General features: G+C 39.0%; 1 protein-coding gene across 5 annotated transcripts in view; it reads right to left on the bottom strand.

Annotated features, from left to right (window-relative positions):
• UNC79 (unc-79 homolog, NALCN channel complex subunit) overlaps positions 1–12123 on the bottom strand; it is a 267633-nt gene that overhangs the window by 137580 nt on the left and 117930 nt on the right. For all 5 annotated transcript variants that reach the window (XM_043922505.1, XM_043922506.1, XM_043922507.1 and 2 more), the window contains 3 exons: positions 11322–11551; positions 9295–9466; positions 7490–7720 (listed from right to left, as the gene is read on the bottom strand). In XM_043922505.1, the coding sequence (XP_043778440.1) occupies positions 7490–7720; positions 9295–9466; positions 11322–11551 (633 nt within the window). The remainder of the gene's footprint in view (positions 1–7489; positions 7721–9294; positions 9467–11321; positions 11552–12123) is intronic.

Below are 12123 nucleotides of genomic sequence, written 5' to 3'. Positions count from 1 at the left end.
GAGTATAATAGTATAATCATAAAACTATAAAGTATAAAAAAATAGTATAATCATAAGCTTTGCTACAAAATGTTGGTATGTGATGAGCAATTCACAATTGTTTACCTCCTGGTCTTTGAAAAACAGAGATCATTAAGTGTTGAAAATTATAATCAATATATAAATGAAACTTCTAGAAATAATAAGGGTGAAGGAAAAAACCTCTGTATGCAGAATATTCGAGGAATGTAGGATGTGTTTTTTGTTAAGGAAAGAAAGAGTAATTCTGTCCTAAAGTAGCTGTTTAGAGGTTGTATAAAGGTTATCCGGGTGACAAAGAGGAAACTGAAGGGCAGAAATATGACTGAAAATAGAAAATTGTATAGGATCTGTTGGCGGGGGGGAGATGGGCACACATCTTCATCGTGTCCTCAATTATTTAAGAGAACCAAGTCTTCTCAATGTGAAAAAAGCTAATTTTTTTTCATTTATTTTTATTAGTTGGAGGCTAATTACTTTACAATATTGTAGTGGGTTTTGCCATACATTGACATGAATCAGCCATGGATTTACATGTGTTCCCCATCCCAATCCCCCCTCCCACCTCCCTCCCCATCCCATCCCTCTGGGTCTTCCCAGTGCACCAGCCCTGAGCACTTGTCTCATGCATCCAACCTGGGCTGGCGGTCTGTTTCACCCTTGATAGTATACTTGTTTCAATGCTGTTCTCTCAGAACATCCCACCCTCACCTTCTCCCACAGAGTCCCAAAGTCTGTTCTGTACATCTGTGTCTCTTTTTCTGAAAGAGACACGTGCACCCCAATGTTCATCACAGCACTGTTTATAATTGCCAGGACATGGAAGCAACCTAGATGCCCATCAGCAGACGAATGGATAAGGAAGCTATGGTACATATACACAATGGAATATTACTCAGCTGTTAAAAAGAATTCATTTGAATCAGTTCTAATGAGATGGATGAAACTGGAGCCCATTATACAGAGTGAAGTAAGCCAGAAAGTTAAAGACCAATACAGTATACTAACACATATATATGGAATTTAAAAAGATGGTAATGATAACCCAATATGCTAATTTTTAAAATTATCACATTAGATTCCATATTTATTTTTGAAATTTGAATTTCCAGTTTGGTTGAATGGATAACTAAGTATTACTTCATAGCAATGTATCATCCTGATTAATTGAATATCCAAACCTTTTGATCTTTTGACAACTTTAGATATTTTGCTTTCCAAAATCAAATCCTAAATAAAATCTTGATCTCAAATTGACTTTGAGACTTCTAAGACGGCTTTCAGAAAATCTCAAAGGATTCTTCTCTCCTAGTAAAAAGAGATGTTAAACTAATTAGGTCTGTTTGATATGTTGAATTGCACGAAAAGCATTGGCAAATAAGAAGAGACGCTTAACCCTCTCTAGCTTATATCTCTATAGGTAATTATTTTTAACATAAATATTTCAGAAATTATATGGAATTTGTAAAAATTATGTGCCTTTTATGCTCATGATTATATTTTATGCTGCTTTGCCTGATAGTAGACAATAATGGAATAACTTTAACATCATAATTCCAGTTACTCTCATCAGATCTTTAATCACAGCCATTTTCTTTTTTAATTAATTTTTATTGGAGTATAGTTGATTTACAATGTTGTATTCGTTTCTGCTGTATAGCAAAGTAAATCAATTATACTTGTGTACTGTGCTAAATCGCTTCCAACTCTTTGCAACCCTGTTGACCATAGCCTGCCAGGCTCCTCTGTCCAAGGGATTCTCCAGGCAAGAATACTGGTGTGGGTTGCCATTTCCTCTTCCAGGGGATCTTCCTGATGCAGGGATCGAATCTGGGTCTCCTGCATTGCAGGCAGATTCTTTATCATCTGAGCCACCAGGGAAGCCTTACTCCTGTATTCTTGTCTGGAGAATCCCGTGGGCAAAAGAACCTGGGTGGCTATGGTCCATAGCATCACACAGAGCTGAACATGACTGAAGTGACTTAGCACACATGCACAGTTATTTACACAAGCTTAATAAAAATCTGTTCTCCTTGTAACTGGACATAATAGCAAAAATTGGTTATGTTATCAAGGCTTTGACTGAAACGTCAAACTTGAGAAAGATACACAAAGAATCAAATATGACCAGACAGCTTTAAAGAACTATGGTGGACATTATGAAGCCCCTGCTTATAAAGCCCTCTTGGAAAAACCAGTCTGCTACTTGACTTTTGATGTCCCCAGTCTATAAGCAAATAAGAAAAGTCATTTCCTGACAGACCCAGAAACCTTAGAGCATTCGAGGGACCTCTAAAAGAAAAATTCACACAAATCTACAAATACTACAGATAAATATGACAAATTCTTGGCTTGGCTTCCCAGCATGGAAAGGCCTTTAAAAGTCCAATCTGAGATTCTCAAAAAAACTTGCAGCAAAACAAACCCTTGAAGGCCCATGTGGTCAAATACCATTTTTGTTGTATATAAATAATCAGGCCAAATTTAATGAGGCTAGACTTACTTTGTGAACAGAATATCTTACTTCCATTATCTTTGGTCAAAACTGGGAAAATTAAGAAATGGTTTGTTTCAACAGAATACTATACTCACACTTGTGGGTTATCAGATCTAGTCCTTTTCACTGAGCTATTTTTCACCTCTTTATAAACTGGATCCCGCTGTCATGCACACTTTGTGAGTAATTAATGTTCCCAATTGTTTTTCCTACCTTCCTGAGTTGGTGTCACTGAGAACTAAAACCTGACTGCCCAGATCCTTACTGAGACTCTAGGCTGTCTTGTCCCAAAGCCCAGCAAGCTAAAGCAGGCAGCTTGATATAAACTTCAAAAGATTTCTTGCTTCAACAGTTTAGGCCACTCGGGAAGTTCACCAAACATCCACATCTTCCAGGCTCTGCTCTAGAAAATGACCATGACAGTGACGCTGATGAGCTCATCATCTGAAGATGCTTCAAGCGCAGCATCTAGAAATCTTGACTGTTTTCCTTAGGCCATAGAAATTAGGTTTATAGTCTACCCTAATCACTAATCTTTGTTTTCTATTTCCTTATTTTAATTTATGTTCTTTTCCTCTTTTGCGTATCTCTTACCTAGCAGTTCCTAACCCAAATCTTCTCTCCAAGTCAGTCAACCTAGATTCCTTTTTGTGTGAAACTTCTAGGGAAGTTACAGATGGGGAAAAGGTGGAGAGGCACTCAGACCCCCAGAGTCGGTATAAAGACTATATTAGATTGAAATATTTGCACTAAAGAAGACACAGAGAGAAATCTTATCCAAACTTCCTTTATCTGACTAAACTGGAGCCTCCAGAAAATATGGCCTCTATTAAGCCCCTCCAAAGGGAGTTCTTGTGAATACAGCTGCCTTGGAGAAAGGCTGCCCCGTTCCATTAGCATCAAAACAACCAAAAGAATTTTCCCTATCTTCCCCTTCAAGCCTCCTCACAAATGCCCCTCACACTCTAGAAGTTTGGTATATAAATTTTTTATCTCTGGTCATCAAAAAAGCTTCCCATCAATGAGTACTTCTGTGTGTAAATGTAAATAAACTTTGTCTCTTCTCTTGTTAATAACAAGTCAGTTCTGTCACTTAGTCATGTCCGACTCTTTGTGACCCCATGGACTGCGGCATCCCAGGCTTCCCTGTCCATCACTAACTCCCAAAACTTGCTCAAACTCATGTCCATCAAGTCGATGATGCCATTCAACCATCTTATCCTCTGTTGTCCCCTTCTCCTCCCACCTTCAAACTTTCTCAGCATCAGGGTATTTTCCAATGAGTCAGTTCCTCGCATCAGGTGGCCAAAGTATTGGAGTTTCAGCTTCAGCATCAGTCCTTCCAATGAATATTCAGGGCTGATCTCCTTTAGGATTGACTGGTTTGATCTCCTTGCAGTCCAATGGACTCTCAAGAGTCTTCTCCAGCACCACAGTTCAAAAGCATCAGTTCTTTGGTGCTCAGCTTTCTTTATACTCCAACTCTCACATCCATACATGACTACTGGAAAAACCATAGCTTTGACTAGATGGACCTTTTTTGGCAAAGTAGTGTCTCTGCTTTTTAACATGCTGTCTAGGTTTGTTGTAGCTTTTATTCCAAGGAGCAATTGTCTTTTAATGTCATGGCTGCAGTACCATCTGCAGTGATTTCGGAGCCCAAGAAAATAAAGTCTGTCACCATTTCCATTGTTTCCCAATCTATTTGCTATGAAGTGCTGGAACCAGATGCCATGATCTTAGTTTATTGAATGTTGAGTTTTAAGCCAGCTTTTTTACTCTCCTCTTTCACTTTCTTCAAGAAGCTCTTCAGTTCCTCTTTGCTTTCTACCATAAGGGTGGTGTCATCTGCATATCTGAGATTATTGATATTTCTTCCGGCAATCTTGATTCCAGTTTGTGCTTCAACCAGCCCAGCGTTTCTCATGATGTACTCTGCATATAAGTTAAATAATCAGGGTGACAACATATAGCTTTGATGTACTCCTTTCCCAATTTGGAATCAGTCTGTTTTTCCACGTCTGGTTCTAACTGTTGCTTCTTGACCAGCATACAGATTTCTCAGGAGGCAAGCAAGGTGGTCTGGTATTCCCATCTCTTTTAAGAATTTTCCATAGTTTGTTGTGATCCACACAGTCAAAGGCATTGGCATAGTCAATGAAGCAGAAGTAGATGTTTTTCTGGAATTCTCTTGCTTTTTGTATGATCCAGTAGATGTTGGCAATTTGATCTCTGGTTCCTCTGCCTTTTCTAAATCAACTTGAACGTCTGGAAATTCTTGTTAATGTCTCTTGCCAATTACATGCAGGCTCCCAACTGCTGGACTCGAGTTGGAAGAGGAAAAGTTTTCCTCCCAATATAATAATTTCCTCTTATTTTTCAGAATTCATGGGGTTCCAGGCAAGAATACTGGAGTGGGTTGCCATTTCCTTCTTCAGGTGATTTTCCTGACCCAGGCGTTCTTTACCACTAGCACCGCCTGGGAAGCTCTTTTCAGAATCATACCACACTAATTCTTTACTGTTCCAAAAGAAACAGTAATTGAAAACATATCAATATAGTCAAAGAATGCCAGGAAATGGGGAATTTCCATTATGCAAAAATCTGATCTTATATATGAGTCAGTAGGTGGCACCAAAGAAGAATGAAGTGTATCTTGATAAATGCACAGAATGCTCTGACTCCTGGAAATCTAATAAAACCTTCTCTTTAGAAGGTATGTGTTATGTTTTCTTCTTAAAATTCTTATTTAGACTGAAAACTGCCTCAAGATTTCATTGAAAGCAAACCCAAAAATCACAAATAAAAATAAAACTTAGAAAATACCTTGAAATAAATTTCATGTATTGCTGGCAGAAACTGATTCTAGATATCCATCTTGCTGGGTTAGAAATGAATGATATTACATTCAGGAAATATGAAGTCTTAACAGCTGTGCATCTGAAACTAGTGATCCAATAAGGCAGAAGCAAGAGAACAAGCACAGAGAAATTTGTCCTGGAGCCAGAAGAAAAGGAGCATTTGGGCAGTTCCTTTGTGGCTCAGCTGGTAAAGAATCCGCCAGCAATGTGGGAGACCTGGGTTCGATCCCTGGGTTGGGAAGATCCCCTGGAGAATGGCCTGGAGAATTCCATGGACTGTATAGTCCATAAGGTCGCAAACAGTTGGACATGATTAAGCAACTTTCACTTTTTCACCTTAAATCTTTTGGGCATTCCACATGAGAAGACAGGGACCATTCATCCCTAGATATATATGTGAAACCACAGAAACTGCTCCTAGTCAAATGTTAGCCTTTCCCCAAACCAGAAAAAGGCTGAGCTCTAGCAATCTCATGGAAAGGCTTTTTTATTTCCTGTTTCTTGGTTAAAATATTCAGCAATGTCAGGAAAGAATATTCCCTTAAATTTTTTAAAGATACGTCACACATTCATCTTGCCATTCTTCCTCATCTTTTGAGATGTTAGTTTGATGTTAGTTTGCTAACATCAAAACAGCGTATCAGCTAAAATGTAGTTACTAAACTCATTTAACTCTATTGACCAAATTAATGAGAGGTGTTCCTCTTCTGCAGACACTGATAACACTCCAGTAGCTACGGTAGTGTCAGCAGACAGGGTAGGGCTCCAGAGAGAGAGAACCAGTCATGGTTTTCTTGACAGAAGAGAAGCCACTTTCACCTAAGCCATTTTGTGATCTAAGCCTGTTCACGATGCTTGCCCTTGAACAGGTCTCAGTAATCAACCATTTTAAGGACAGTAAGAAAGGAAAATCAGTCAAGAAACAATAGTCTAGCAATAAGAGTCCTAGTTCCTCCTCAAGGAATCTACATCACAATCTGATACATACTTTTGAGTTCTGCAGGACGCAAGGCCCCCACCCAGGTGGAGGATGGTGACAACATGCCGAGACCTCCCACTGGTCAGAATCTAAGGAATGATGGTGTTGACCTTTTCTGACCCTCTTGACTTTAATCAACTAAAGCTTAGACTCTGTCCATCTCTGCCCCAGTTCTATGCTGAATTCTCCTCTGCTCAAGCCCCTTCATGAATATGCATGTATCCTTAGCCTAAAAAGGTCTCCAATTTTGCTGTTGAGAGATACTGCCTTGGGAAAGATCCCTGGTGTTCTCCTTACTGCAAGTATTAATAAGAAATCCTTCTTTCTCCTGACCTTTGCCTTGGTTGTATCTTTTAGCTCAACATCCACCAAGAAGTAAACCCAGGTTTTAAGTAACAAGAGTGCTTCTCCCCAAGTCGGCCTCTCCAACAAGGTCCAAGCTGTAGGTCTTGATGAAAAAAATGAGTATTTTATAGCAGGACAAGGAATTTTTAAACATAAAAATTCTTCTCTGCTCATTTAGGCCTCCTCCTTCCCCTTTAGTACATGTTGTGCAGTTGCATTAACCAGACTTCCTTAGGAGATAACATTCCTTCTTAATTGCATCAAGCCTCACAACTGCTTGGAAAATAACTTTCCTTCTTATCTTGTAAGAGGCCATGATGACCCGTGACCCACTCAGTTCAGTTCAGTTCAGTCGCTCAGTCATGTCTGACTCTTTGTGACCCCATGGACAGCAGCACTACTCACTTAGTATGTGTAGATCTGGATTGTGTTAACTCTCAATAATACATCACTTGACATAAAACCCTTTGTCTCAAAATTTTACATATCTGTGCTTTGGCTTCCAAAAGACAGAACAATCCTCAGAGCTTTCTCAAAGACTATCTCTTGGGTTATAATCCTCAGGTTGGCTCAAATAATACTTCCCCTTTCTTTTTTTTTTTAAACTTTTCATTTTTTTATTGGGGTATAGCTAATTAGCAATATTATTAATTTAGTTAATTAGATAGCTTCAGGTGACCAGCAAAGGGACTCATTCATACACATACATGTATCCATTCTCCCCTCCATTTCTTTCCTAGATCAATTATTGATTAATTTTTTTTTTTTTTATTGACAGCCTCCACTTACCCGAGCAAATTCCATTGGTTTGGGAAGAAGGCACATGACCATGACATCAAAGCGAACATCACATACTGTCTTCAACCACTTGGTGACAAACTGAGGCTTCAGCTTTTCTACCAAACTTCCAACTTCATCATCCATCATATACGCTGTGGAGTGAAACCACTGAAACACCATGGCCACGAGCCTGGCCAAGCTTTCCGTAGGAGTATTCTCACTGGGCGTGCAGAGGCTCACCTGGAAATAGATTAGATTCTCCTTCAGCCTCAGTACATAATATGTTTGTTTAAAGACAAAAAAAAAAAAAAAGAAAAGATGTCCCTGATAATCCATTTGAAATAGGCAGTCATAAATAAATGATGAAGGACCACTTATCCTGGAAACTGTTCTTCTCTATAGAGAGATGAACTGCAACAACTTCCCCTCAAGACTGTACCTCCCACTACGCTTTTTCACCTAAAAGAAATCAATTACATATTCTGTACTAGGTATATACTTTTAAAAAGTTAAGTCTACAAGGTGAAATTTCATAAATACCTTCAGTGTAAAAATTATATATATATATATATATATATATATATATATATATTTCAGTTCCAAAATGATCAGATTTACCAAGAATTTCCTAGCAGTAATAATTCTGAAACCTTAGAGCACCATGCCTCATTTCACCACATTACAAATAGACTTTTCAAAACTGTTCACCATTTGCTCATTAATCTTTTATTAAGCATTGAAGTAGGGTTCAGGAATATAAAAAATAAATAACACATTATCTTTGCCTCAATGAGTTCACAATAGTAGTCAGTATGTCATTAGATAATAAGTTCTAGGAGTGAGACATGCAAAATCAATAATTAAACCCCAATTTGATAAAGCGAAACAAAGCAAAAAATATATGAAAGCACAAAAGAGACATATCACTATGGAGATAGTGACGCTTAATCTATTTCTTCAATGGGCAAAAAAAGAAAAGTCTGCTTCTCTGCAGAACTGTCAAATTCAGCATTCTTGGAACTTTGGATCTGTATGTTTGATCTTTCCTAAATGAATACTTCAATTGAATCAGTCAATAGGAGTCAAATTCCCTGCACTGGTTTGGCTATAATTTTTCTGGCTGTATTGCACACTTGCCATAAATACACAAAAAAATCCACAGTGACTGAACTTTCAAACAAAATATTACGTCAGTAGGAGGTGAATGATCTGTAAATTATATTGAATCCAATATTTCACAATATACACTAGGAACTTACCCACTTGTTTCTTGTCAAAACACACATTTCCAACAGTTTAGAATCTGGCACAAAAGATTCCAACACCTGGCTATTCATTAGAATCAAGAAGGGATCTTTTTAAAAAGTTCCCAAGATTCTGGGATGGAATCTGGGCAATGACATCTTTTAAAAGCCTTCACAGGTAAATCCAATGGGCAGTCACTGTTCTAGAGTATAGACTTTCTATGCTAAGGTTGGGTTCTCAGAGGGCTCAGTGGTAAAGAATCCGCCTGCCACTGCAGGAGACACAAAAGAAGTGGGGTTCGATCCCTGAGTTGGGAAGATCCCCTGGAGAAGGAAATGGTAATCCACTCCAGTACTCCTGCCAGGAAAAGTCTATGGATAGAGGGGACTGGTGGGCTCCAGTCCCTGGGGGACATGACTGAGCACACACACACTGGTGGTAGTCAATGCTAAGGTTAATTTTTCACCATTTACTATTTACTTCCCTAAAATGAACAGAAGAAACTCATCATCAGGGCAATGTTGGATTAAAACATAAGATGTTAGATAGTAGTTAATTTCTTTTCTTACTAAGAACCATATTCCAAATTGACTGAGTAGCCGCTGGTCGTGTTTATCATCATCCTTGTTGTCAAAGTCAGCGTTATCCAGGGAGTGGTGGGAAGAGGAGAGGCCCAGCTGCCGCCGGCGATTAAGCTCATGTTCCCGCTGCTCAGCATGGAACTCCGCTTCTTTCAACAAGCTGCAGAAGAGCAGAGATTTCAAGTGAGACTACCCAAAAACACACTCAAGATTATGATCCTATTCAAAGCAATTACTTCACGAGTTCTCAAGCATCACTCATTGTTCTCCTTTAAATGGGAAGGAGCCTCATGTCCTTGTTATTTTCTACTCCATCCCCATCTCAAAGATGTATAAACTGAGGCACAAAGGCTACTTCCTCCAATCAATAACAGTCAACCAGAACTGATGCCTTCTGGCTTCAAGTTCACCAATCATCCCACTAGAAGACAATGCTTCTCCTATATCTAATATGAAGCTATGAAAGAAAAAAGTGAAAGTTAAAGTCATTCAGTCATGCCAGATTCTTGGCAACCCGATGGACTATACAGTCCACAGAATTCTCCAGGCCAGAATACTGGAGTGAGTAGCCTTTCCCTTCTCCAGGGGATCTTCCCAACCCAGGGATCGAACCCAGGTCTCCTGCATTGCAGGTGGATTCTTGACCAGCCACAAGGGAAGTCCCATATGAAGCTATGTGGACATCAAATGCATGATCAAGGACAGTTTGAGGAACTGATACTCAAATGGAAAACATTTAATATCTAGAATTCAAAGACCTGACAGTGAGCAAAAAAGATTCCTTTTTCAATTTTCTAAACAGATGACAATTTTAAAAAATAATACACAATGTTGGCAAGAGCGTAGCAAAAACTATCATGATGTATGAAATTCATATACACTCTTTGAAAATCAGTTTGGTAATGTATCAAGTGTCCTTAAAATATTCATACCCTTTGACCCAGTCAGTCACATCTGGCCATCTATCCTAAATAAACAAAAAATACAGGAATGGCACTATACACAAAATAGTTATCAGAGTTATTTATAACAGTAAAAATAATGGAAGAAATTGACGTGTCTAATGGTGGAGGAAAATAATCTAGATAAATATTATGTACCCACTAAAAATGATAAATGTGGAAACTACACAACATGGAGAAGAGCGAATGGTATAATGTTACATCAAAAAGAACGTGGATATACTGTGATTGCAATTATATAAGTAAAATAAGCATTTGAATAAAACTAGAAGAACATATGCAACAAAAAAAAAAACAACTGATGATGATGACAGCAGTATTGTTTTTTTCTTCTCTGTCCAAACTTTCTGCATTGTTTTATTTAGCAAACATTTATTGCACTTTCACATGTGTCGGCCACTGGGATAAGAGAAACAGAAGACTTAGTCCTTATCTTTAAAACATACATTCTCATATTGTTTCTTTATCTTTAAAAATCTTGTCTCATTGAACAGTATACAAAAAGAGAACAAGTCTAGAGGTTATCACTTGTAAAGCTCCCTTTTTTCATGTGATAGAAAAAGCCAGCTACTTGCAGGATCTGGTCCATCTTACTCTACAGCCTTCTGGTTTACTCTAATACAGAATTATCTAGAGTTTTCCCACCCTTCGCTGCTACAGTCAAGTCTGGGACACCTCTATCCCACCCCTTCTCTCTGACTAGCACCTCCTCTCCATTCCTGAGAGCCCCATCTCTGTGTTGTCACTGTGCTCACCACTTTGGCTGGCAAATTCATGCTTCTGTTTTTATAGAAGCACGGGTAACTTGAAGGCAGAGACCATATTTCACTTTCTTCTGTCTTCCAGTGCCTACCACATGCCTGGCACATAACTGGCATTCCATAAAAATATTTGTTGAATGAGTGAATTAAAACATCATCACTGCAACATTGTGGAAAGTGAGCTGTCTGGCTGAGGGCTCTTGAAGTTGAATTAAATGTGCACATCTCAATGTGGAAAGGGTGGCTCAGAGAGAAGGCAGTTTTCAGGGAAAACTACTAACAACGCTGTTACCTAATCACGGCCTCCACGGCACAGACAAGCTCCTCAGCGCCACATTCCCGGGTGTTGATGGGTGGAGGGGAGGTTTGATAGAGGTGGGTCTCTGAGGCGGCCCCCACTTCGTTACTGTGGTGATTTGAGTGGCATCTTTTGCAGTACCGAACAGGCCTGTTTCCGTGACGACCACAGCACCCTGCTGAAAAGCAGGTGACCACAGCTCTTCTAACATGGGAACTGCAGTTCTAGAAGGAGAAGAGTGAAATCAATTAAAAGTCATCACTGAGGTAAGTCGGGCTAATAACTGGAACAAACAGAAATTTCTAGGGCCACTAGAAGAGGCAGGACTTTCCTGAAGTGTCACTGGTTTCCAAAATGCAGCTCATCTCTAACCAGTTATATTTCAGTCATAGTTAAAAATTAAGGTGAGAAGTGGTTTCTATTTGTGTTGAATGGTAGAAACTCTCTAAATATGCATGAAACTGTGTTAAAAAGTCCTCTCTAACGTGACCTCAGCCATGTGGCATGGCGGGTGGGGGTGCTTCCTAGATTATTTCAAGTTAGTGTTTCAAGAGCTTTCAGCAGAAATATTTTTAAAAAAATGAAAACTGTTGTCCAGAGAAAGCATAGCACAGCACATCAGGGTAGGAAATGAATAATTTTAAACCCTAAAATAAACTTTCAAAATTATTTTATCCATCTCCTGAAGAGCACATTTCCATCACAGCTCATCTGTCCTTGATGCATTCAAGGACAGGTGGAAAGCTGTACTGTGCTCAGCTGATGGCCCAGAAGCTGGCTTGCCCATCCCCACCAG

This window comes from Cervus elaphus, chromosome 13 (genome assembly GCF_910594005.1).
Source record: "Cervus elaphus chromosome 13, mCerEla1.1, whole genome shotgun sequence".
NCBI classification, from domain to species: domain Eukaryota; kingdom Metazoa; phylum Chordata; class Mammalia; order Artiodactyla; family Cervidae; genus Cervus; species Cervus elaphus.
The sequence above is the reverse complement of the archived record's forward strand: the minus strand, read 5'-3'. Positions and strand labels throughout refer to the sequence as shown.